The sequence below is a fragment of the Arachis hypogaea genome, chromosome 17, assembly GCF_003086295.3.
Source record: "Arachis hypogaea cultivar Tifrunner chromosome 17, arahy.Tifrunner.gnm2.J5K5, whole genome shotgun sequence".
Taxonomy (NCBI): Eukaryota; Viridiplantae; Streptophyta; class Magnoliopsida; order Fabales; family Fabaceae; genus Arachis; species Arachis hypogaea.
In genome coordinates this window covers 118,850,572-118,878,547 of record NC_092052.1, presented here as the reverse complement: position 1 = coordinate 118,878,547, position 27,976 = coordinate 118,850,572, and the positions used below count along the sequence as shown (strand labels likewise).

Genomic DNA, 27,976 nt, shown 5'->3' with positions numbered 1-27,976 from the left:
CCAATGCCGAACTCAGCGCCATGGTCTTTCTTGATGTGTGTTTTGGGCGTTGGTTTTATTCAACGCCACTTCAAGCGTTGCCTTTGCTTTATGCTGGGCGCTGGGTTTCTGAGCGCCACTTCCAGCACCATCCTTTCTTCATTGCTTCATACATGCTTGCCTTTATGGATCCATAATAATATTCATACTGCTTGCCTTATGGATTTATTACTCAATGTATCAATTGCATGCTTTTTTTGGCTTATCATATGAACACCTCATGCATTTATTTGCATTTTTGATGGGTTCCAAAGTATGTCCAAACTTTTTCTTTCTTTTTTTAAGTTTGTTTTGTGGTTTTTGCTCATTTTTTACCATTTTCTACAAAATTAATCAAATCAAAGAGATCAAAACAATATACAATTTAAGCATAAAAATACTCAATAATTAAGCATTATAAATTAATTTTTATATAAAAAAGTATAAAAAATATAACATGATGTCCATACATCAATAACATTAAAGTTCCTATTTTTTAATTATTTTTAAAAACTTTTCATTTTTTTGCTATATTTTAATATGTTCCATTAATGGAAGAGCATGTTTTAGTGAATTTCTATTTTTATCTTTCAGCATTTTTTGTTGTTTATAATTTTACGAATAGGTTTAATTATTTGATTAGTCTCTATAATTTCACCAAATTTATAATTAGGGTCTTATACTTGTTTTTCTTTTAATTAGTCCGGACACTATTTTTAATTTGTAATTAATTATCTTAGTGCAAAAATATTAGAATTACTGAATATTTTTTTACAAATTAAAGGTATTCATAATTAAAACTTAATTAAATCTTTGACTATATATTTTTCGGAGAAATATTCTATTAATTTTAATAATTATAATATTAAAACCTAATTACAAAATTAGAAGTAGTGCAAAAACTCAATGGAAAAGAAAAAGAATATAAAACCTAATTATAAATTTAGTTAAAAGTAAACTATAAGACAAAAGAGATTAAACCATTTAAATATCCAATTCCTATAGGTTTTCCTTAATTTGGTAACGATTCCTAAAAAAATGAATGAATTAGGTGCGAAATCCACATACTCCCTCTTATCTTTCTTCGCAGAAAGGCTTCAAGTAGAGTAAAGTAATAAAAAACAAGAGTCTCAAACTCTCATTCCATCAATGGGGGATGCATTTGTCAAATCTATTCCTTTGGTAAACGCACCTCTGCCATAAACATTCTCTTTTAATATTTCTAGTCGTTGTGTCTTTCCCACCAAACCGCCCAAGGTCCTGGATTTCTATCTAAATGAATAATGGCACGGGCAGTTTTATTCTAATAATATTTCTTCTGAGATAATTTCATGCCGTGAGAATAAGCGGAACATCTTTTCTTTATCTGCCAAACTTGCAAAAAAGGAGAAAAAAAAAGAACGTAATGTATTGTTTAATCGACATTATAAGCTTTATCTTTAAGCCAATTTTAGGCGGTTCATTGTACTGATCATAAATGTGTATCCTGGTACTGCTATATACCTGCCAAAAACATTTCAGAAGATACGATTCTTATTCTCCAAAAAAAGAATAATTAATTTATTGAATGTACTCCATATCTGAGTAGTAAATGCTTTAACAGAAATATATAGAATATAATCATTAGTATAAAATATAAAATCCGACATTGGTGGGCGAACGTCCAGACATACGCAGTACGTAGAAATTGATTATAACAGCAGAGAAAAGTGAAAGGCAATGGCGATCATGGTTGGAACGTAATGTGTCGGGTGATGGAAGCACGTAATGACGGCGGAGCAGTTTAAGAAGTGGTTGAAGACATCATTTGATGCAAATGGAGATGGCCGAATCAGCAAAGCCGAACTGCGTCGTGGCATCCGTCACAGCGGAGGGCTGATTGCATCGTGGAGGAGTGGGAGAGTGTTCAAGTCCGCAGACACCAACAATGACGGTTTCATTGATGAACATGAATTCAGAAACCTTGTCCACTTTGCAGACAAGTATTTCAATCTCAGAATCATACGCTGACACAGTTTTGTTTCTTTAATTTCTTTTGATGGTGCCAGTCACAAATAGTTCTCAATTATTAGATTCAGTTTCAATTATGTTTTTGAATCTGTAACCAGTAACTACCTCTCTCTTATTGGGAAATAGTAATACATAGCAAAGAGAAGGTTAAAAAAGTATATGACATTATTACTGACAGATTTCTATATATTAGACATGAAAGTGAAATCCCAGTGACATGCATATACAGTTATGTAATAAAATAAGAATAGCTTAACTATGCCCTAATCTAGAAGTAAGCAACGCGATAAATGCGTGGGATTCCATGACTTGAGTGGTCATTGGATTGTGTCGAACTATACAAGTGGCTCTGATCTTACAGCAAGCACGAGAACATTATGATTTATGATTTTGGAGCAGGAAGGAAGTAAAATGTATCATCCACCATCCATCAAAATTATGAGGTCCAACAAATCAATCCACGAAGACGTGTTAGCGACAGAGTAACGTAATTCTCATTGGGCTTGGATACATATCACCTGCACTCGCAAAAATAACCAAATGAAGTAAATATACACACAACATAAATAAATAAATAAATAATGAATCTATAATAAGAGGTTCATCCGTAGTTTCTTATTCATCTTATATTGCATATTCAAGATTAGTCCAGCGGAAATACTAAATCATACAAGTATAAGGACATCCTAATCTGTGAATAATAAAACTCAACCTGGAGTCTGGACAGATACGTGGAGCTGAAGATAAAAACTTACCAGTATAATCCAAGTACTAAGAGCAGCACAGCCTACAGGAACCAGCAGCATCAAAACCAAAGATTATTGAGCCAAATATGCAATAGGCCCTTTCACAAGTCTAGAACAGGAGGGGGTAGCTTCCAGAAATTCCATGAGTTAAAATCCTCCTGTAATCAATGCTCACCAAGATTAAGGCCAAAAAAATTCACTACTAAGAAACATTTACAGTATAAGCCTTACATAGTTACATTCAAAGCATAGCATCCTCACATACAAGACTAATATCGAAGTATTCACCCAGGTCTCTTTCACTACCAGCATGCTTCAATTTAAATTTTAGATTATTAAGAATGCCCAAATTAAATACGTAGAAAATTGTCGGAGATGTTGAAGAACCAAATTAAAAAGAAAGCTCCTTAACCTGTTCAGAAGAGGAGATCATTGGGGGAACATTCCATTCACGAGTGCATGGAGAGAAGTATACGATTTTGTGTCAATTCGACGGTTTACAACGATCTCTCCCTGCAAACTTAAAAGATTAGCTTGACAAGCGTAAAAATTTTTCAAGAACCTTTCATCATTTTATTTTTCTTTTCAAAAGGGAAGGAATAAATAACTCACCCTGGGATTAATAATGAATATTTTTCCTATTGGGATTCCAACCTTAAGGTAGCTGATTTCATCAGTATCCCTATTTCCAAAACCAGCATAGAATGGATTGCAATCAGAAGGAAAAAGTGACTTGATATCCTGGGGACATTAAAATTCAAGTTATCTTTACATGATGACTCTGTTGGAAAATTAAAACTACGTTGTAAAGCCTCTTTTCCTTATCCAAAGATACAAGTATGATCACTTTAATCATTAATTTAGCACCTCAATCATGCATCGCCAGTCCTCTTTGTCAAAGTGAGATAAATTAATGTAACAGAGCCCTAATTCGGGGACTTATTCAATGGAATTTTGTACGATTCAGAGGGAAAGTGGAGGGCACTTAACCGAATGACTTAATTATTGCAAAATATCTTTGAAAGATGAAAGCAATGACTCTTCTGTGTTACTGAGTGACTAAATCAATACATCAAATGTTTTGTAAAACGAAGTGATGGCACTTGTATCTTTGGTGCAAAAAACATGAGTTTACTTCACTTTTAATATGTGAACATGCAATAGTAGATACTAACCTCCAGGCATGCAATTTTGAACTCATGAGGAACCCTCCTAATAACTGGAAATAATAAAGAATGTATCTTAGTCTAAATATTACAAGGACATGTCCATGATATTACATAATATGCTTTGATGGATCTCATACTTGCACTTATATATAAATGACCATTGGCCAAGGAATCATATGAGCAGGCAGAGCAGCATGTAAATTAGAATGCCATTTCGTGCATATATTTATCATGCTTGAAGAAGATGATGCCTTATATCATCTACACTTCAAGATATCAGAATCCATGACGTTTTATAAATTATAATAAAAAAGAACAAAAAAACCAAAAACAAGAAACAGAAAAACAAAAAACAAAAGTTAACAATTTTACTTTTCATGTTCTCAAGAGTTTAGTCATTTATGAGTCACTTTTACATTGATGTCATGCACTACATGTATCTTCAAGTGAATCACGATGTGTGCACAAGATTACAAAATTGAGACTTTTGTCTTAAGGCTATAGAGATTGCCTCAGCCCACTGTATAGAATTTCATCAATGAATTTATCCTTTCCACATGAAGATATCAAAGGGAGAAATTCTGATCTTTTTGTCTAAGAACACTCCAATCTTCTTTCCTCTCTAATAAAAACTAGTTCAACTATCAACAATGATAATTATACATCCCATTTTTTTTAATTCCGTGGTAAGTTCATCACTCATTCTTGCATTGTACATAGATAGAACCTACAAGGAAGTGATAAGAAAAGGAAGAAAAAAAAAGGTTCTGACCTTCACGATATAGAGATGGAAAAAGTCCATCAGGAGAAATAACAACAGGACCATCTGGTAGAGCTTTCCCATCCTGCGACATGCAAAATATGATGTAAATTTCTTTCTTCCTATTTTCTGGTCCAAGTTAAGAATGAAAAGCCAATCACTAGATTTATACAACACCTGTTTAAGGTTGAATAGGAACTGGCGTGTGAGATATGCTTGAGAAATTGAACGGGCACTGAGAAATAGCAGTTGGTAACCATTCTCCTGTAAAATGGGAAAAGATAAGGGACAAATCACAAATGGACCATGACACTGAAAAGCAACAGGTAGATATTTTTTTGGTCTTAACTCTTAACAAACGAAGCAACAAATTATTTCTTTGGAGACCATTCACCCAAAAATTTCCCATATGCAATGATGTACCATCAGAGTATTCAGGGTTTAACCACATTAGCACATTGTAGTGGTCTGAATACATCTAAACACATTGAGAAGATAAACAAACCTTGATAGCTGAGAATAAGTGTGCAACACCTGTCTGTGACCAATCAATACCAACCAAAGGCATGAATTGACCTAAAACATCTGACCTGTAAGACAATAACAAGAGAGAGAAATTACCATTACCACACCATATAGTTTACTTATTTATTGTTTAGAAAATAAATAAAAGAGAAACGAACCAGAAGACATAGAATCTGATAGATAAAAACTTATATCAAGATGATAAAATATTGGCACTACAATATAATCAATATTAAGAAGAGTATATTTTAAGGTGGAGCTCAAGAATCCTCATTTGGTAGGCACCATCAAAATGACAACATCATCAAGAACAACCAAGCCTTGTCTCACTAGAAGGGACTGGCTACATGAATTAGATGAAGTTATGTCACCCTATCATAAGCCATATCCAGCAGTCAAATTATTAAAATCTAAATCCAAACCACCAACACCAAATTAACAATGGAAAGATGATCAATACTAAAGAAAGAATATTGGCCAGTATATCAGAGTAACATATCAATTTTGAAGAGTAAAATATACACTCACTTTGTAATTGTCCCATCCACATCTGAGATCACTATACGAGTATTCCATTTCCATAAATATATTCGACAATCAACCTGTTAGTCAAATGTGAAAAGAGATATTACATAAGAGATAATATCATATTAAAATATTAAATAAACATACACAAATGGAAAGGAGATGTAAACTTTAAATCATAGAAAGTAATGATTCCTGACACCTGCTGCCTCCCAAGCATTGCTGTAGAGAAAGTGAACATTACAGTATTACCCCTTCCTTCAGATGCAGCGATGCTATCTGTTCAGAAGTTGGAACTTTTACCCTAACATGCTTTTTCTTTGGGTCAGTCTTGAGCTCATTTTTGTTCGGATCTGTGCTGATTGTATTCTCTGAAGACTGTTCAAAAGTAGTATCTTTGGTATCACTTGGCATAGGCGGCACATATGTTTGGGATACTGATCTGGAGAAAGGCCAAAGTCTCCAACCAGAAGGTGGGCTACCGACCCCTGCATGATTTTTCTCAAGTTGATCAACAGGTTCATGCCTTTCAGTTTAGATTTAGATATTAGTTCACTTCCAGAAAATACAATGCCTGCAACAATAGGAGCAGCTTATCCTATGTAAAATAAAGATGATCAATTATCCTCACAGTTTCATGTCCTCAAAACTCAAAAGTACTGAATGATTTGAAGCAGATATAGCTTCAATCACTTCGTACGACAAAGGTTTGCAAAGACTGTTCTTCGCATATATCGTAATCAGAATAGTTAATGCAGAATAACTACAAAACTCTTCAATGTGACAGAGGATTTTGAGTTAACAAGTGCAGTACACCACTAGAACAGTATGAAATACTACTTGTCATTTAAAACACGCTGAATGCTTTCAATCAAATGGACAGCAAAATGAAGGAGGTTTAAAATACTTGGTACCTGACTTCGCATTTGACAACTGGTTTCCATTGGCTTCACTTGAATCTTCATTTTCAGGAAATAACCACGGCAAGGATTTGGATCTTGTGTCTAGTGATTGACTTAAAGGATAAGAAGCCTCAGGTTGGCCCAAGCTGATGCTACGAGTAGTAATGTTAGGCAATGATCCTGTATGCCCAATATCCTCCCCAGCAGCCTCAGTTCTAGGGATAGCCATAGGACTGGACGAATGCAAATCGCCATTTTCACTAACTAAGTTTTCATCTTTAACATCGCCATCATCGCAAGAATGATGTTCTTCTTCTTCTTCTTCTTCTTCTTCCTTATCTACGGATTCAGGGGACACTGGTCTATCCAATTGATCATTGATTTTACTTTCATCAAGGTCACTAAAAAGGAAGTTTTCTTCTTCCACTAAACCTGCTGCTGGTGATTTAGTTGTTGCTTGTACACCAAGCAAATCCTTAGGAGGAGAAAATGTGCTAGAGACATCATGGCTCGTTGCACTACTCTCGTTTGCACATTCCACCGTCGCTTTCTCCGATGTCTCGAAGAAAACCACAGACTGAGCAACTTCATCAGCCGAAATGTTGTCGTCCACTGAAGAAACACCAGTCGGCGAAGCAAAAGCACTGACAGGAGCAAGCTCTCCGTCACTTAATTTCCTCTCGAACCCCCCTCCTGCTTCAACTTCCACAAGTTCAACGGGAAAATCAGCACATTCATGAGCAAGTCCACCTTGCTTTCCATTGGAGTCACATTCAACCTCATGCGCAACGTCAATCTTTATCATAGTCTTATCATGTCCATGCTCAGAGTTAGAATTGGAAAAAGAAGAAGCTTCTTCCTCCTTTACCGCAAGAGGTGGCAAAGCTTCTTGAAGTACATCACCATCGGATGAACTCTTTGCAATTTTGCGTTTATCCACAAAACGTGGTGGTCGGCGATCACTTTTGATATTCGTAGACCACTTAAGCTCCAACAAATCTGCAGCTATCTCAGCAGGCGCCATTTGTTCAACTCCGTACTTATCACCACATTCTTCACCTTCCTCTATGGACTTTCGCCCAAACACAAAGCCCAGTAACGAGCCGCGAGACCTTGTCCCAGCATTCCCATTACTATTTTCTGAATCATAGTTGCAGCTTTTGGACCTGAGGCGTTCTTGTATTTGCATGTCGTTAAGATGACGGGAGCGGTTATCATCATATTCATCACCAGAAGACGGATAAATAACGGCGTCACCATATTCAGCATCTACTTCCCTGAGGAAATAAGCTTCACCTTTGTGATCAAGATGCATGTGGAAATCAGCGTCGATGCCATTCACATTGATGTCAACGATCTTCTCCCTTGCTTTCAGAACGCCTTGGAATTTCCCGAATCGGACGTACCAAGGAGAAGACTTGAAGGTTCCATCTGGCTGCTCCACGACGACGATGTCGACGGCGCCGCCGAACGGGTGGAAGGGCCCTGAAACAGTGTAAACGCCCTGTGTTATGTAGCTTCCGATCCTCCTCATCCCTCCAATTCCGAAATCAAATCGACGATGTTGGCGTTGGCAGAGTCATGATTTTATTGTGAGGAACGGAGCTCCGAATCTAGGGATTAGGAGCCACAAGTTATGAACCTGACCAACAAAGGAAGACAATCCCTTCACGGAGCGAAGAGAAATGTCCGAAACACATGGATCAAAGAAGAATATTCCAATATGGAAACAATTGCTGAGGTGATGTGGTATTCTGTTTGTAAAGTTACATGCTGTGTCCTTGAAACTGAGAGAGAAAGAGAGAAAGGATGAATTTGCACGGCGGTGTCGTAATATGAGAACGCGGCGGTGGGGAAGACACACGACTTGCATTTTTTGTTGAATAGCTGGGGACCACTTTTCAGATCCCCTGGATACTCTTAAAACCGTTGGATCACTCTAACCGTCATGCTTCCTTCACGCTTCCCTCTCCCTCTGTCACTATTCAATTCTCAAACTCCCACATCATCCCTCATCCATACAAAAATGTATTAAATACTACTAATTTTCTTCGTATACGATTATTCTCTCGTGCCAAGGAGAAAGTACTAGTCTACTACTTCGTACTTATTATAAAACAAACAAGTACATATAATGTGGGAACTAAAATTATTGAAAATTTAAAAATAATTGAAAAAAAAAAAAACATTTTATACGAACTTCACGATTTTCAATCCAGTTTGAAGCAAAAACTGAATGTAAAGTCGACTACGCTATTTTAACAAGCTTTTTTTCCTTGGTCATGATTAATTTTTTCAACAAGCTTGAGTTTTCGAAGACAAAAGCCTTGATTGCATTTGCATCATATCAGACCAACTTAGCACTACTTAAGAAAAGTGAGCCTCTGTCTGACAAAAAAAATTGGGCTAGATGCGGAACCAACATCATTTACGGGGCCTGGGCTTTCCCTTCAGAGTCTTGACGTTTCTGAGTCACATACTCACATCACATGGAATGATATGATATTGAATGAGATTGCCATGTCCCCAAAAAAGACGAACGAAATTGGGAACCATTGATGTGAATTTGTCTTTATTTACGCAGACAATAAATTAGGGAAAAAAATATATTTGACTAAATTATTATTTAATAATTTTTAACTATTATTTTTAAATAAAAATAACTTAATGTAAGTAGTGTTTCCAAAGCATATCTCCCTCGTTACTATTAGCCTGAACTTTATGACTTTCATCACAACCCCTGTCTCCACAACATTACACACGTTCGCTCGGAACATATGCGTTTCCTCCATTATCGTCTATATTTTTTTAATTAAACAAAAATCCTGATATATTTTTCAGTGCATGAATTAAATAATATAATATAGTATAGTATGGCCGCTTAATTTGTTCTGTAGTCATGGTACTTTAGAGTTCCATTTTGACAGCCATATTCATGCATGTGTCGGCTACCAAAAAGGATAATTATTCGATGTTATCTGACTTTATTAGTTAAGTTTGAAAGTATAATAATGATGATGAAATGATGTTAATATTAGAGAGATGGTGGATTGTGGTTTTCGTGACTGTTAAGCGTGTAAAGAACATGTTCCCACCGGATATATATGTTCACATGTGTCAGTGACAGTTGTAACGTTACCACATCGGATGCATTGATACACTCTTGCTCAGAATGCAGACAATTCATGATTGTGACAGGGCAGAACCGATTATTTTGGCACGGGAATCTGATATATATGGTCCATATATGTTTCATTTTGAACCTGTCTTTGTGTTTAATTTGGAATTTGGATGTATATGAATATGATGAAATATTAATAATTGACAAAAATAACCACAAAGAGAGGGAATTATTGGCACAAGAGAAAAAAGAATAACAGCTGCGTATGTAACTGTAATCTCACATCTGCAAAGAGAATGTCTGAAAGTGCGTGCTTCCGCATTCAGAGCTGAATTTTTTTGATTTGTCTGCATATATATATACCCTCTATGAGCTTATCATTGGTATGTCAGAATTTCCACAAATGGATCACTGATACATTTATTAGAAATATTACTATTAATAATAACAACTCTTCTCTTCTCTTGGATCATACTGTTGTACACAACACGGAGTACTTAGCAAAGCATAAAACAAAATATTGGAATTCTAATAAGTTAAAACATGTTTAGTAAATTTATGGATTTGGTGTTGGTATATAGTATAGGCACTAAATTGAACATATACATTTGTATTAAGTTTACATCTCTATATAAAATATATAAATAATTAGAATTTATGAATTTATGTTTACACTGAAAGACACGAATATATGTAACTTTGTTTTGTGCCTCGGATAATAATAGATTTTCATATACCTAATTATTAATATACAGATAGCAAATACGAGATAATAATTACAGTAGTAAGTAGAAGAACTAGGGAAAATAAATAATGATATGCTACTATGTGCTATGTGCTATGAGGTGCATTTGATGAGGTTGTTGTCTTCTTTGGCAATAGAATTTTTGCAGTGAGCAATGGCAGCTTGAATGGCTGCTTGCAACTCTTCCATGGTGCTGTCATTGGCGGCTGAAGTAGGAAGAGTTGTTGCAGTTGCAAGCAAGAGGCCACTGTTTGTTGGAGAAGCCCTCATGGAAGCTGGTGCTGATGAACATTCACCTCTTCTAATTCCTCTCAATTCTGGTTTTTTCTTCCTCATCAAGTTCCCTGAGTGAGAAGAATAAGCACTCTCATGCAAACCAACTTTCTCTCTTTCTCTTCTCCCCCTGAAAAGCCTCTTGAGTGCATGGATCACGTCAAAACCAAGCTTCCTCTTCTGTTGCTTCTCTTTATCTAATTCTTCCTTGTTGCTAACTTGACACACTTTGCGCCCTTTTGATAATCCAAACAATGAGAAACTACTATGTTTATTATTATTATTATTATTGGACTTACTTTCTTCTTCCATTGTCCCTCTCTTAATAAGATTATTGTCTTCTTCTATGAAGTTGTTGCCAATTCTTTCATCCAGGGTTATGTTGCTCCTATTGCTGTGTCCGCAGCTGCTTCTACTAATTTCTTTATTATTGGTATTTTCATTATCTTCCAATAAGAAGTCGCGGATGGGGACGGGGACAGTGAGGCTTTCCATGGAAGTGGTGGAGAATCGAGGTGATGAAGGGAGGTGAGATAGGAGGTGGAGGGGAAGCAAGTGGCCATGGAAGAAAATTTCGTCAGCAGGAGATAAATCTATTGCAAGGGAAGGTGGTGGAACTTTGTTGGTGGAAGAAGAATGGAGAGAGATTGTGAAGGAGAATTCATGAGAAGGGGAGGAAGATTGTGAAGGTGGTGGTGAAGAAGGTTTTGGTAACAGTATTTGCTTTGCTTCTTTATCTTCTTGCCTTGCTTCAATTTGTTTTTGGTGCTGCTGATGATGGTGTGTTTCCATAGCAGTGAATGATGATTGATTACCTTGAAGACTAGCTAGGAAGCTAGATTTGATATGATGCAGTAGTATATAGTATCTTGAATTCTCTCTATAATACTATAATCTTTTTCTTTTTCGGTGGAGATTGGAGAGAGAGATATAGATAGAAAGGTGCTGTAATCTCTTTTTCGTTGTTGTATGGATGTTAACAAAGCTTAAGGAGGGATAAGGGAAAACGGAAACCAAAGGAATAATGATAGATATTCTTTGTCAGAACAGCTGTTTGGGATTGTGCAATATATGTCTTTAAAACTTTTTCATCAGACATTATTTTGGTCTTTAACCCTTAACTACTGTAGTTCACAAATTATTATTTGTTACTACCTCTCCTAATGTAGGTTTTTTACTTGTGTGTTAAGAATAGTGCTTTTATTTGTTTTTGTTGGGTCCCTGTCAGGTCCAACAGCAACCGCTGTGCTGGTATTGGAAATGAGGTCACAAACATCCAAATTTGGCCACCAAAGGAAGATGGATTGTCATGGCGGATTTCAATCAACAAATTTACAACTTTGTTTTTGGCCAAACAAAAAAAATCATTGAGGTCCCAGGAGTAGAAAGAAATTTTCATGTAAATTACTAGAAAGTATTAGAAAGCTGGTCTAACACAGTAGCCATTAAGCTTTGCTTTCTTAATATTTCAAACCTGTATCCTAGGCTAGCATTCTTTTCTAAGACCATCCTAGGTTAGCATATAAAGAGGAACTATTAAGTACCTTTGTTAGAGAATCTCATTTACTGGTGAAAGTTCTCAATATTCATTCATAGTAAAGATGTTATGGTGGAAGACTTCAACTCAAACTCTTGTCATTTTAGATTGACACTGACACAGTTATTCTTGTCTAATATCATGCTGTGTATATATTCTGACAACACGATAATGTTTTTTTAATTTTCTGTGCCGATATATACTAAAAATTAATTGCGGGGTGGAAAAAGCATGGTATGATGGTCATAATATTCTGTGATCTTAATTTTGATGCACTGACATTATAAATCATTTTACATAATTATTCAATCATATTTATTATTTTGGATGATCATTCACGAACCAAAGTAAAAAATAGTTATTTTTATTAACATATTATTACCTAATTAGATCTACGTGTAAAACTGTTTTATACGCGTCAAAATTAAATTCATATACAATAGGCATAGCATGAACAAATGAAAATAATGATTTGTTGGAGAAAAGACAGTGTGAGAGTAGGGGCCATGTGAGAAGATGAAAGCTCAGAGAAAGAGAAGGAAGTGGATCATATAGTCATGTGAGTGTGGCCAGCACCGTGTTCTCGTGTCTAAGTCCATGCACACACCATGCATTGACTGCCATAGACTGATAAAGCCATGGTCTTAGAAGAAGAAGAAGAAGAAGACTAGTTGGGGGTAAGGTGGTCACTGGTCAGTGGTCACAGACCCACACACACGTGCATGCAGGGGAGGTGGTCCATAAAACGAGCACAAAGGAATTTTGTATGCATCATCATGGGTTATAAGGTCAACATCTTAATCATGGAAGCATTATTTCTTTGCACTGATGAATGTAATGAATGATCAATTAACCATCCTCGCCACTTTCAGTACGTAGCATAAAACAAATACTTCACGATCGAACCACATAGAGATCCTCTTTTTGTGGGAAACAGTTTGCTTTTCCGCCTCACATATTAGCCATTCAATATCCTAAATCTTTTTCTTTTATTTCTTACTAGACATGGGCGGTGGTAGGACATGAAGCACATCAACAGCTGAACCTTGGATCAAAGCATCAACTTCTCAGCCTCCATCTCTTTTGTTTTGTCTTCCTAGTATTTTTTTTAAAGAATTTTGTTAAGTATATCAACGACTTTTAGATGAATTGGTAAACCTTCTAACTTCATTTTTATATAGAGTTTCCATTTGACCTAAGGTCAACACTTTTAGTGCAGTTTTCATATCAACAGTAGGAACCACTAGTTACGAATTATGATGTTGAAGCCACTAATTTTCACAAGACAAATGATTCTTAGTGTCTAAGAAAGCTATGATGGCAGTCCTGTACAGAGTTTCCTGGCCTTTTATTCCGGATTATATGTCGGAAATGAATGAAAAGGGTTGATCATGGGGTCTTGGGGAAGAGAATTTTTCTATAATAACAGACATTCTTTTGGTAACAAGAACAATCATAATAACAGGCTACAAGAGCAACCACTCATTAGGCTTAATTTCTATTGTGGAATGGAATTCCATTGACGTCTGATTAAACACTACTATATAGCAATACAACAACAATGGCCACTTTCATTTAAGGTCAGTTTTCCAGATCTCAGAAGAACACATGTACAAAATAAACAGATCTGGGTAAGAAGAAAAAAGCCAACTACCTCCGATATCTTGCTCTGATTTTACAACCATTCACAATACTTGGGTGGATCATATTCCGTTTTCCAAATCAGAAATCTTCAAGCAAGTAGCTACAGTTTGCTAGTCTCCTCACCTTGATGCACTGAAAATAAGTGAGAACCCCATCATGGATTTTGATCTAGAATTCCCAAATAAATCCATATTCTGAGAAGCACTCTTGATCACAGAAGGGAATTACTGTTGCTGCGACATTCCCTTCATATGAACAATCCTTGTCACTCTCAAAATGCAAACGCACATGAGACTTCATTAGTCGTCACTGTCACTGCCACGATGTCTTCCTGAAAATAATTATTTAAACAGAGAATTAGATTATGGACATGTATAACTCGAGTCAGAAGGATAGAAAAGACAGAGAATTGCCACGAACCTGATTTCCGTAACCCTTCCATGGCTTCCTTCTTCTCTTGGCAACTTGAGCAAAGAAAAGGTCCATCCCACGGACGCAATTTTCCGGGGTTGGTCTTCCCCGCATGTATTGAGATACCCTCCCCTGGTTTGATTTCTACTTGACACACAGCACAGATAAACAACTTGAACATGTTGCAGAGTGGATATTTTGTCTCTAACCTGCATTTCAGATAAACACATGTTCAGGTCAAGAATAAAATCTAGCAAGCCAACTGCTAATATTAAACAATGCTTGTTATGGAACTAAACCTCTCTGAAAGCATAGCAGAACCTTCCTCATAGAGCTCCCGTACAATATCTGGCTCTACATATTCTTTGTTGGTATGAGATGATGATTCAGAGCCCTTTTTGCGGAAGATCTTCATAATTCCTTTCATCGGTTTCTTTTGAGTTCGTACAGAAGTATGCGGCTGCTCTTGGGGTAATATATCAACAACAATGCAAGTTGTGTCATCTCTAAGACCCTTTGCTTGTAAAGCTTCCTGAGGGTTAAAAAGAGACAGGAGCAAATGATAGAAATAAGTAATGCATGCCACACAAAACGTCAAAAATACTACCCCAGGTGAAAACCAGGACTATAAAGAATTATTTAAAAGATGTGCAGTAGGCATACATTCACAATTTGTGGTGCTGCAGCCTCTGCTGACATGCCACGACAACAATCCAAGGCCACTTCTGGAGTTAGAGAGTCCCAGACACCATCACTGCTGATAACAAGCCTTCCTCCGGCACTAGAAAGCTGCATGAAAAGAAACAGAGAGGCTCAAACCCTGGAATTAACCTCTTCACATAAAAAAAGAATAAACATAATTTATGAAAAGGGTTTGCATCAACTTGCAAGGCGAGTTTATTGACTTTAAAGGCAACAGATATTCTTAAGAAAACGATAAGATACAAAGTGATGGATTACATACACAATACATCAAAGTAAATTAAGAAAGGAAGCAACAGAAAAATAACTAATCAAAATATGCCCAATATTGCTGTTTGCACGAGAGCAGTGACCAACCTTCACTTGCTTTACATATGGTACAGGAACAATAAATTCACCAACATCCGCATCACCAATGGATCTCGAAAGACACAAGCCACCAGGCCAACATCTCAAAGGGCCAACCTATAAAAATCATTCATCTCATTAGGCATAAAAAGAATGAAAATTTACTCCAAAGCAAGATGGTTTATATCATCAACACAAATGGTAACATTGTCACCAAAAAAGAAATTTTAACAAAATGTTCGTCAAAAGATTGTGTATATTTAATAACCCTCAATGAGTGTTAAGTGCGAGACATGATCATGTGACTAGATTTCAATTAGCTCGCCTCATTACATTCATTGGTATGATTGACGTAGTTTTCTTTTTTATATCTAATGATCTAATTACGTAGTTTAATGCCCAAGCATCATGTGCAAAGAAATAGTATTGGCAGAGGCATTAGTTTGTCTGAGTTAAAGGGGATTGCGATTAAAACAAAATGTACCTCTGCTCCTCCACCTGTATTTAGCCGGCCAACCTCACCCCCGCTACAGGTTATGCGGACCCTCCTGGAAAAGAGAAAAGAAAGGTGAGACTAGTCTGTGTAAGAGTGATTACAAACAGTTTCTCAACCAAAAAGTTTCCCAGTAACATCTTACTCTTCTGCATTGGTTTCAAGTCTATGATCCGCTGACAAGTAATGAATACCACCTTCAGCAGGTTCAAGTACGCAACGCGAATCACCAACTGATGCAACTGTTACCACCCATCCTTCAAGAATCACAAAGGTTACAGTTGTTCCCGATGTTTTTGCTGGATAAGTAAAAATAATGTATATCAGTAAGCCACACAACTAATGAAAACAATATAAATAAAATCCATTAATTCAGAAGAATAAGAACCACCTCTCAGTAACACAAGGGTCTTTTCATTGTTACTGATGTTCTTCAGCAACTATGTATTAATATATATGAAATAGACAAATACGTGTAAAAACAGCTGAACCAACATGAGGGAACAATATTAGACCATTCTCAGTCATTATGGCTTAAGTAACAGGCAGTGCAACTTGCAATCCACCAACAGGGCTTAGATAAATATTACCAACAAGGTGTCAATGTGTCATAATATCATCCACATTTTCAGCATGCATAAAATTTTTTCCCAATTTATTCTTTAATTTGCTAACTTCTGGAATTGGGCATGTGCAAGCTCATTTGGCAATACTCAGAATATTCCAGAAGTACTTCAATTTGCCACACAACTAAATAGTTAGTAGAGGCTGGAACAAATACTACAAGAGAAATAATTAGTCATACCTTTCTGTTGAAAATCTTTGTCAGTTTTCACAAATCCTGCAACCAAAGCCCTGGGCAATGCTGCTATCCACTCATCTCTGTTAAGATCTGAAGGAATTGCACTTAAAATGTTGTTTAGAAGATTCTCCTTGGCATAAATAGCAGCAGCAGTTCCATTGTGACCATCAAATAGCTGCAAACAACTTCTTCATCAGAAAGTGCAATTGTAACAAGGAAAAAAAATTATTGAATCACAAGCATTTAGTGCAAAAAAGTCTAAGATGTTGTTGTGATCCAATCAATGTGAACGAATAAGAATCAAAAGGGAGCTGCTTTCACAAAGAGATTTGACTGTAAGTGACGCAACAACCAGTCAACCACTACCAAAGTCAACAAGCTGGATTCGTCATGCAATTGTGTATCCTCATATCATATCATATCTATCAAAAAGAAAAGAGAAAAATTACCCCGAAAACAGAAAATGTGGAGACGCCATCTCCCATGACCCTCTGGCATTCGTTCTTAAGCAGAATAAAATCCTCTCCTTTCTTGCTCTGGCTGGCTTGGCCGTACACAATCTCCGGCTTCTCGATTTTCTCGTTCACCAATTCGCGCTTCAGCAGCACCGAAAGGGGAACGCTATGGTGTTCACCATGACCAGACATTGTTGCACTTTCACGCACGCACACTTCCCCTCTGTCAAACCAAATCCTCAATTTCTCCGAAAAACACTACCTAGGATAGCAGAACTTTATTTACTTCCCTGCCTTTTTAATTAACTAATAAGAATTATCCATTGTTGTTGTTGCAACAAGATCCTAAAAATCAAAAACGGCTTATCGCGAATCCCAATGCGATTGCAGTTACTCATAGATACACGGAATCGAATAACGAAATCTACGCGGGGTCACAGAATGAATTCACTGGAATGTGTATAGCATTCAAAAAAAGAAAATGACATGCTGCTTCGTCATACTTATTCAGTTAATTAGTTAGCAATAACGGAAAGGTGAGAAAAGGATAAGAAAGAGGATTTTACAAGGAAGGTAGTTAACGATAATGGCGAAATTCTGGAGATACGTTGGAAAGGGGTATCGAAAAACGCGGATCCCGCTGTTGCTCAAAACTGCCATTGTCGATACACAATAACACTCCCAGATGCAATAAACCACCAAATCAAACGAACCATTTTTTATTTTTATTTTCCCTTTTATGACGTGGCAAAACGCTATCGTTTTGAATCGCTCGGCGCAAGCCACGTGAGCCATTTTTGGAGCCAAGGTTTGTTTGGTGTCAATGTCAAATGTGCTTTTCTGTTTTCTCAATTCTTTTTCCATTTGCATGATCTACAATCTAATTAGATTTCCTGTTCATAAACAGTAGAATTTCACTATGGATTGACTATTCCCAGAGTTGGCGCGGTTAATGCTGATGATGGGCCCATAGATTTAGAAACAGATTATGGACGATCAATGATTAGTGACATACTGACGTGGCAACTACTATGGGTATGTAATTTCATTGGTTGCATGAGGATGGTGGATTATGACTCTCTTTTCTAGAGATATTCCATATGTTTGTGATATAAATAATTTAAATATTATTTAATAATTAATAATTTATATTTTTAAATAAGTAATTATTTAAATTAATTTTTGAAATTTTTAGAATTGGATACTTTAATTTTTAGAAAAAAAATACTATGAAATTATTAGAATTTATTATTTTTGGTTATTACTTATTCATTAATTTAATTTTTTTAATATAATTTTTTTAGTCTGGTAATACAATAATATATTTTATTCTATATTTTTAAACATTGATAGTTAATTGATAATAAAAAATAATAAATTCTGATAATCTTCTAACATTCTTTGTTTCAAAATACACAAAATAATTTTCAACATTTATCATCTTTTTTTTTAGTGATGGAAAATTTTAACTAGCACACATGGCTATTAAGTATCTATGTGTGCAAACAAGACAAACCAATCTCAAGAGATAAATTACAAAACAATCATAAAAAAAACATTATTACCTAATGTTATAAATATATTTGTTATAAATGTCTTAGACTATAATCGTATTATAAATTTCAAATAGATAGAGTCAATTATAAATGCAACTTAGTTGAGTTAGGTAAGAGTTAGACTATTGACTATAAATAGCCCCTTTTAATGTTCGCTACACAACACAATCATTAATAAAATCATCTTTTATTCTCCATGTTCTCTTTCTTCTCCCTTCTCCTCTCAAATCCTAATCCTTAGCTTATTTAAGATAAAATTTTCTGACTCTCACTTTGATGAAATAATTTTTTCAAAATTAGATGGTGAAATAACCAATTGAAAAAAGAAATTACTTAAAATAAAAAATATTGTCATTATTCCATTTAGATTCTCGCACTAGACAATGTGAACTAGAAGTATAAAAGTTAATTCATATGCAAAATGTTACAAATTAATTGTCAGACGCATTTACTGACCAAAAGAGAGTAACCAAATCTCACATTTCAACTGCAACTGCACCAATAAAAATAAGTATCTCAAAAAGACAAATTGTCATTGCAAATAAAAGCAATCCACGCCTAAAGCGTGGAAGACCAATTAGTTCTATGAGAGATAATTAATCATGATGGTTATAATATGGAGGCAAGTTCTCAAAGAGAATCCAAAGACATAAATATTGAAAGTACCTAAAAATAAAGAGATCTCGATAACTTATGTCACTACTGAAAAAATATGGGACTGAAAGTATACCGTTGTCAACAATATTTTTGCTTATAATATTGTTGTTGAACTAATAAAACAAGATGGATCACAAACTAAAATCTATCAAAAAATACAGAGAAATGATTTGTCAAAATGAAAAAACGCAATTCAAGCTGAATTAACTTCTATTATAAAACGTGAAGTTTTTGGTCTTATAGTCAAAATACTTGAAGATATAAAACTAATGGAATACAAGTGGATTTTTGTGTGCAAACACGATGAAAAAAATGAAATAGAAAATTATAAAGCACGACTAACAGCACAAGGATTTTCATAAAAACTTGGTATTGACTATATGAAAACATATTCTCCCCTAATGGATTTAATTATATTAAGATATCTTATTAGTCTGGCATTGCATAAAAAATTTGAGATGCATCTAATGGATATTGTTACAATCTATTTATATGGATATTGTTACAGTCTATTTATATGGCTCAATTGATAAAGAAATTTATATGAAAATTTCTAAAGGATTCAAAGTGCCTATGCATATAATAATTTTCTAGAGATTTGTTCAGTAAGGCTTCAAAAATTATTGTATGAATTAAAACAATCTAGGCTTATGTGGTATAAATATCTTAGTGAATACTTATTAAAAGATGGATACAAAAATGACCGTGTATGTCCATATGTGTTCATAAAAAAGTTTGAATTTAAATTTGTTATTATTGCAGTATATGCTGATGATTTAAACATCATTAGATCATTCGAAGAGATTCTAAAAATTGTAGATTATTTAAAAAGAGAATTTAAAATGAAAGATTTTGTCAAGATAAAATTTTGCCTTGCCTTACAAATTGAACATTAAAGGATGGTATATCATCCATCAGTTCACTTATACTGAAACACTTTTAAAAAAAAATTTACATGGACAAGGCACACCCATTGAATACTCTAACGGTAATGAGATCACTAGATGTGGATAAAGATTTATTTTGACTTTGTGAAAGTAACGAGAAGTTCCTTGATCATGAAATACCTTATCTTAGTGTTATTGGTGCACTAATGTATCTCGCTAACAATACAAAACTAGATATAGTATTTTCAATAAACTTGTTATTAAGATTTAGCTCATGTCTAACTAGAAGACATTAGAATAATGTTAAACATATATTAAGATACCTTTAACGATCTATTGATAAGGATTTATTTTATTTTAATGAAACAACATTTCAATTAGTTGAATATCCAGGTTTTCTTTTTGATATGTATGAAAGCAGGTCACAAACAGATTATCTATTTATAAGTGGAGGAAGAGCTATATCTTGGTGCTCAACAAAGCAAACTATAACTGCAGCCTCCTCAAATCATGCAGAAATATTGGCAATTCATAAAGCAACTCAAAAATATATTTGACTTAGATCAATCACCCAATATGTTCAAGATATGTGTGGTTTACCCATAAAAAAATATCATATGTGTAACACCCTAACTACCAAAGCTCACACTTCCGGCTGCGCGACTCTGATAGTTCGGACATTACGACGACTTTATATTATTTAATACTAAAATATGAGCCTGTTTAAAACTTTAAACCGCAATACCGCTCCCAAAAATACTTTCGTTCGATAACGTACATCCATAAATACCATTCAACTTACAACAACTCATAAAGAGTACATCCATATATATATACATAAATATATATAAATAATATTACAAACATAATCCAATACAATTCCTATCCCTCTTACAGAATATATCAAGATAAAGGCGAGGGTACAGTAAACCATAACTAAAACAATACAGAGCATCACAACAACAATTAAATAAGCTCTTCGTAGCTTCTGCGCCCATATCCTGAAAGGGGAAAAATGTAGGGGGGTGAGAACATCATCCTCGAAAGGGTTCTCAGTAGAGGGTTTTTGGGAATTACTGTAATAGGATACATGAAGATAAACCGTACCAGTGATTAATAACCTTCTTATGCCTCTTTTCAAAAACACGGTTTTCAATAAAAGTAAAGTAAAAAATCTTTACTGAAAGAGGAACCATTCAATTCTCAAAACTCAAAAGCCTTCCAAAACGGTTTATCTATGCGGAACCAAAATAGCCTTTCATAATTTTATTCCAAACCAGAAACACAAAACCGAAATCAACCATCAGTTCATCTCTTTTCAACCACGGCCCTAGGCCCAAACAATCCAACCAACAACCAGTCACCACAAATCCAACAGAGTCCCAGATGCAAACACAGATAGGAAGTTCAAGCACAAACAAACAGTTATTACAAGTAGAACAGTTAGCAATTAATCACATAGGCAAACCAAGTATAATATGCACACCCAACCAATGTCACACAAATGCATATGATGCATGCCTGTCCCTAGTGGCTGATGATATCATCTGTCGGTTATAGAGCCAACCCGACAAGTCCTGGTAGCTAACCATTGGACTGTCCCTCTGTCGTGCATCCCCAACTCGAGTTATACTCATCATAAACTTGATCATAATCATGATCCATATCCATCACCCTCACTGGTGAATATTTACGGGGGCGAGCTCATCCGGGCCTTTCACAGTGCCCGGCCACACTTACGACATAGGGTCAACAGAGTATCAAGTCTCGACCCGGAGCACGTGGTGGCTAGCCACTGCTACTACCCAGGGAAACTCGTATCTCAGATAGTGGAAGTGCAACATTCACATTTACCAATGATTCAGCATAAACATGCATTCAATCTCATCCATGGATCAACATCCATCTCAGCCATCCGGCTCACGGTTCAGTCCAGAACCAGCCAATATTCATATCATACACAGCCATTCTGGCTCACGGTTCAATCCAGAACCAATCAATATGTATAAACATACACAGCCATTCCGGCTCTCAACAAAACAGCACTTCCACATTCAAAATCATCAAATTCATGAAATCGGCATTTAAGCCATAAATCATTTTCTCAATTCATTTTACTTTGAAATCAAGTTTCAACTCTTTTCAGCCTTGGCTTTAAAGATCTCATTTCTCAAATTATCTCAGGCTCATAAGCCACTTTTACTCAAGGTAAATTCCCCTTTTAAAACAATGCCACTCTCGGCATCCTCTTTCCAAAACTTCCATAATCATGGTAAGTTAAAAGCCTCTTTGAGATATTCAAAATCACCCATCCAATAATGGGATTTTATAACAAACGTTCCTTGGCAGAGTCCCAAGTCCTTAGGGAAGGTCAGCTTATATCAATTCCTTAAAATCATATATTCTCGGTCCAAGTAAATAAAACTGAATTTATTATGAAACCGACCATACAAAATCACAAGTTCCAACCCGGTCCAAAAATAAACTCATTTGAAATAGAACCGGTTCATTTGAATCAAACCACTTTCAGGTTTCTTTTTGGAACCCATTTTTATAACTCTTCCAAAATGCCTCAAGCTTAATTACTCAATCAAAAGTCCAGATTCCTTTGAAATCACTAAAAGACCCTTTTTATATTGAAATCAATAGTAGAGCATCATTCTTTCCTTCAGTGATTCAATCGGTAAAAATAGTTCATTTCTAAATGGGCCGAACTCAACGCATAAAGTTCATTAAATAAATTAAGCTTGAAAACATAATTATTCTCTTAATAAATCACATAATACAATTTCCCAATTCCAGCCATTTTTTTAAATAACTTTTCAAACACGACTAGGATTTTGCAGAAATTTCGGCAGCACCTCCCCTAAAACTTGGACTTTTGCCACCCGGTTCGGGTCCCAACTAAACCGTTTCTCCTTCCTTTTCAACAGCTCAAAACCAGAAATCAATTCAAAAGCAAACTAAATCCAATAGTTGCCTCAGTGGCATATCTCAAGAAAACCATTTCAAAATCAACTCAATATCAACCGATTTAACTCATTTTCAAAGCTTTAAAGAATCGGTTCAGCATTAAATCATTTATCAAAACCAAATCAATTAAAGCGACCCAGGCTGACTTTCAAGAATATTCTATCTTTCACATCATCAAAATAATTGACTCAATTCAAACTAATCCTCAACGGATTAAACTCATATTTCAAATCTTTAAAGAATCAACTTCAGACATTACATTTCACAAAGCCGCATCACAATTCAACCAAACCATCATCCATAGTCATTCGAGTCAATCAAATAATACATAAGGCAGATACAATCACCAAATACACAATATCTCGCACCAGTATCCATATGTAATAATTCCAATACATAAAACACAGTTTTTGGAAAGCGCCCCTACCTCAAAACGCAATTCCATAACCCAAACGCCTCATCAAGTCCTTTCCGCCTCAACCCGAACTGACGGCAACCAAAACCTCAGCTCCAAGCCACTTTCGCAACAGTCTCAACAACTCGAATCGCAACATACAACAACCGAAACTCAATCCTATAGCAATTAACGCCACAAACCTCAGCGTATGATAACAGAACGGTAACTAAAAGGCTTTCAAATCTAAACGCTTACCGAACCGAAAAAGGAATGGCTGAACCGAAGCAGCGGCAGTCTCCGAACCGGTTTGGCGGCAGCCCGGCAGCCACCTCAAGCGGCAGCGGCGACGAATTCTGATCACGATAACTGAAACCAACATGCAGTGACCATAATATTCTCGGAATTCAAAAGGACGGAGGCTAATGACAAGACCCTTACCGGCAGAGTTTTCCGGCGACGGCAGCAAGGGCATTTTCCGGCCGCAAAGGCTTACCGGCACAACTCAACACAGAACCACAAAGAGCGGTGACAACCTCCAACGACTCCGGTGAGTTCCCTCAACGACGGTGATGGCCGAAACCCCGACGGCGCTAACGGCGGCAGGAACAGCGCCGTTGGCTTCGCACAGCACGGATCAGCAGCGGTCCTTGTGCAGTGACACGCGCGACGGGAGGCACGGCCTCCCTCTCCCCGCAGCTCTCTCTCCCGTCTCGTGAACGTGTCCCTCTCGGGATTCAGTTGCTGCAACGCTTCCTCTTTGGCCGCGACTCATGGTGGCGATAGCAGCGCCGTTGGAAGACATGGAAGCAGTGGCGGCGACTAGGACGACGCAACGAGCAGCGGCTCCGAGATCTCCAGCGACAGAATGGGGTGATGGGTGGCAGAATCGCGACCGGGCAGGGATGAACGGGGCAGCTTCGATGGCAGCGCTCCTTGCGTGCGGCAGTCTGGCGGTCACGGCGGCAGTACTCAGCCGGCGGCGCTAAGCCCTTACCCCTCTCCTTCTCTCCTTCTGGATCAGTCTCCATTCCTGATTTCCCATTTCTTTCTTTCATGCTTCTGTGTGTGTGGCATCGCTGAGAGGGTGAGAGGGAAACATGTAGAGGTGTGGCTGCTGGGTTTGGGGGAAGGGGATTTTTCGGCGGCTAGGTTAATAGGTTGGAGGGTGTGTGTGTAAATTAGGGTTAGGGGCAATATAGTAAGTTCACATAAAATTGAGAATAATATAGTAATTGAAACCCAAATTAAATCCAACACTAGATGTATATAGAAAATACTATTTGCTCATCAATTTCACAAATTATTTTCCATAAAATGCCCAAATCAAAATAATTAGAAATAATATAATTAAACCCCTTTATTTTTCCAAAGTAGCAGTATTAATATTTAAAATATTAATTATCTAGTCCAAATCATATAAAATCCTTATTATTTCACAACTATTGACTTTATAATTTGAATATAGGAAATAATCCAATAATTATAAAATTGGATAATAAATCATAACTTGTCTCAAATTAAATAAATCACAACTTGCCTTAATTATCTTTAATAAAATGATTTCCGAAATTAAGGCTATAAATAACTATATGATTTGAGACTTGATCATAATAAGACTTTTCAAAGATTCTGGGTCTTACATTCTACCCATCTTATAAAAATTTTCGCCCTCGAAAATTGATACAAAATGAAAGAAATTCCATAACAGTTCACCCTTGAACACATTTAAGGAAGAAGCAAAAATATCTCATCATATAAACATATATACGATTTTCAAATACTTTGATTGTCATATGCATAAGGGTACAAAGGCAGGGGTGTGATTGCAAAGCAAACGTTACAAGGTAGGCTCAATGCAAAAGATAACATGGGTCAATCATGTGATAGTAGGGCAAAGCATCAAAGGCTATAAAACATGATGGGGTTAAAACGATGTGCTCAATATCCGCACACTAATCTCATATCAACCTCAAGGTTTCAACTTTCCAATCCCATCAAGCACTTTACAAACCCCAAATTTGATCACAAACCTGACAATCACAAACCCGTTCGCAAGGAACAAGACACCCACAACTCATAACGTTGCACACCTACCGCTTCAACTTCCGTATACACGTATCACGTCTTAGAGAACTAACGCATCGCGTTACTACGTCTACAAGTCGCATATGATATCAAAACAATTCTCGAGTCTACTCAGAAGGATACCAGATTTAGAACGGAGGGTCAAATGTCAAGGATAGCAATAATAGATTTGAGAGAATATATCCAATCCCAGATAACCAAGGATACTCAAGCAATGAAGTTTGCTAGACACAATTCAATTAACAACCTCAAAGATAACCCTTGAATCAAAGAAATCCAATAGGATCAACAAAAAGGAGGATCAGCGCATTAGCTTGAAACAAACTCAAGCTGAGTCAAAGAAGCATGAGGTTTACAGAAGAGAATATTTCAAACCCAAGACAAAGCTCACAGAACTCAAGAGCATGATTAAAATTACTTCCAAATACATTGTTCTTAAGAGAATAAAAAACTTGCAGGAAAAATCACCTCGCAGTCTAAAAGAAAAGTTAAGCAACAAATATCCTTCAAGAGAGTAACAAAAGCATAAATGTGGCTTTACTTCAATACAATTTCATGTTGAAGTAGATTTTGTAGAGTTTTAAAAACAAGGTGCACACAAGTTTGGCTAAAAGCTAAAATATTTCCTCAAATATTTTAGAAAGATAATTAGGTGCACAGCTTAACCAAAGGCAATCATAAAACTCAGAAAAGAAATCAAATGCTTGTTCAAAAATTCCCAAAGCTCATATTCAAACAAGCATGTATAAAATCATGGCAAAGACGAAAGAGAAAATTAAACTCTCTTTAGAAAGGAAATTCTGAGGTAAAAATTTGCTTACAATCTGGTAAGGAAATAGGTGGTGCGTTACAAACAAACCTGTTTCCACTAAACAAGGAGGCTTTTCAAAACTTCATTTAAAATAGTGCATGCCAACTTTAAATTAACTTCGTCAAAATTGAACAATGGTTTCAATCTAAATCAAGCAACAGAAAATAAATTCCGTTTAAAACTTCGTCAAAGAGAATTCGAAACTTCTTTAAAAAGTTCAAAACAAGACTCCAAAAGTGTTTCTTGAAATCACCATCTCAGAAGAACATTCAAGAAGTTTAAGATGTACTAAAAAGGAGTCAAGCCTTGCAAGAAAGGATCTTAAATCAAGATAGTTCAAATAAGATCCACTAGGCATGAGGCATCAAACCAGCTTTCAATCGATTCAAAAGAATACAAAAGTCATAGGAAAATACAACCCAATCATTAGTAATTTCCCAAGGATAAATCTTTGACTAAAAGCTCTTGTAGAGAAAATGAGAGAATAAACAATGCACTAATTTGAAACGAATCAAACTGACTCACATAAGAATGAGATTCACAAGAGAGGACAAACCAAGATCAATGGTAATGTTCACAAGATGTAAAAGATTAGTTAAAAACAGAATCACGTACGACATTCATAGATGTGAAAAGCTTAAGAAGGAACGAGTCCGTTCATAAGAAGAAAGCTGAGTCCAACATTTTCAAAAGAACAACAATGGCATAAACCAGGTAGTATGCTAAATCCAACTCAATTCAAAATAAGTTAAGTAAAGCTTATCAAACGAAACTCAACCGAGACAAAAATGGTAAATCCTTTCTTTTCAAAATTTTGAAAAATATTCCAAATACATAATCAAATGAAGATGTGCATTGGAACTATAGTAAAATTACTAGAAAGTCAATTTGTATTTAAAGAAAGTGCAATTCCGCAAATCAGTAAAGGTACAAGCGAGGTATTAGAAATAAATAGCTATTAAACGGTTTAAGTAATCTCGAAGTTTCATATATAGATAAGAATATACCTAATCAACAACAATTTATAAAATCTCAAAATTGGCTGTGATCACTGTCAAGAGAAAAAAACTGAATCAACAATTCCTCCAAGAGTGGACTCGGAATCCAGAGTAAAATGCACAGTGCATTAGGACAAGTTCAAAGCCATATCAAAGGATACATTAATCAAGAGGAACTCAAACAGAGAAAGATAGATACAACAAGGATTTCAAACAAGCATATGCACTTAGGATCAAACAAGAATGCATATGAATAGAGGAATAAAGTTGAAACATCAAACTACTTTTCAAAAGGATTAGCAAACAAGAACTTCAAGTTAGGATACGAAAGAACAGGTCGACTCGAACAGATTTCAAGACTCACAACTGAATAGCCTCGAGAAATAGTTTCCAACGTTCCCAAAACTCGCGATTCGCTTTACCTGA

The 27,976-nt window shown here is 35.9% G+C and overlaps 3 protein-coding genes across 3 annotated transcripts; all 3 read right to left on the bottom strand.

Moving 5' to 3' along the window:
• Positions 1–2,175: 2,175 nt before the first annotated feature.
• Positions 2,176–9,119, bottom strand: LOC112764543 (phosphatidate phosphatase PAH2-like). The gene is given in 13 exon segments (XM_072223451.1): positions 2,176–2,546; positions 2,784–2,932; positions 3,187–3,210; positions 3,213–3,287; positions 3,387–3,515; positions 3,950–3,993; positions 4,716–4,788; positions 4,881–4,967; positions 5,209–5,293; positions 5,757–5,830; positions 5,956–6,005; positions 6,008–6,241; positions 6,668–9,119. Coding segments are annotated over 12 exon segments (2,454 nt in total). The 5' UTR covers positions 8,190–9,119; the 3' UTR covers positions 2,176–2,546; positions 2,784–2,875.
• Positions 9,120–10,383: 1,264 nt separating this feature from the next.
• Positions 10,384–13,738, bottom strand: LOC112766743 (BRI1 kinase inhibitor 1). The gene has a single exon (XM_025812630.3). It carries the CDS (start codon positions 11,584–11,586, stop codon positions 10,615–10,617), a length of 972 nt encoding a protein of 323 aa, XP_025668415.1. The 5' UTR covers positions 11,587–13,738; the 3' UTR covers positions 10,384–10,614.
• LOC112765783 (probable protein phosphatase 2C 12) lies at positions 13,731–18,061 on the bottom strand. Its single transcript, XM_025811637.2, has 9 exons — positions 17,181–18,061; positions 16,735–16,906; positions 16,075–16,228; positions 15,921–15,984; positions 15,446–15,553; positions 15,050–15,175; positions 14,686–14,918; positions 14,396–14,595; positions 13,731–14,306 (listed from the first exon to the last, which is right to left on the bottom strand). Exons 1-9 carry the CDS (start codon positions 17,376–17,378, stop codon positions 14,275–14,277), a joined length of 1,287 nt encoding a protein of 428 aa, XP_025667422.1. The 5' UTR covers positions 17,379–18,061; the 3' UTR covers positions 13,731–14,274.
• Between the last annotated feature and the right edge of the window lie 9,915 nt (positions 18,062–27,976).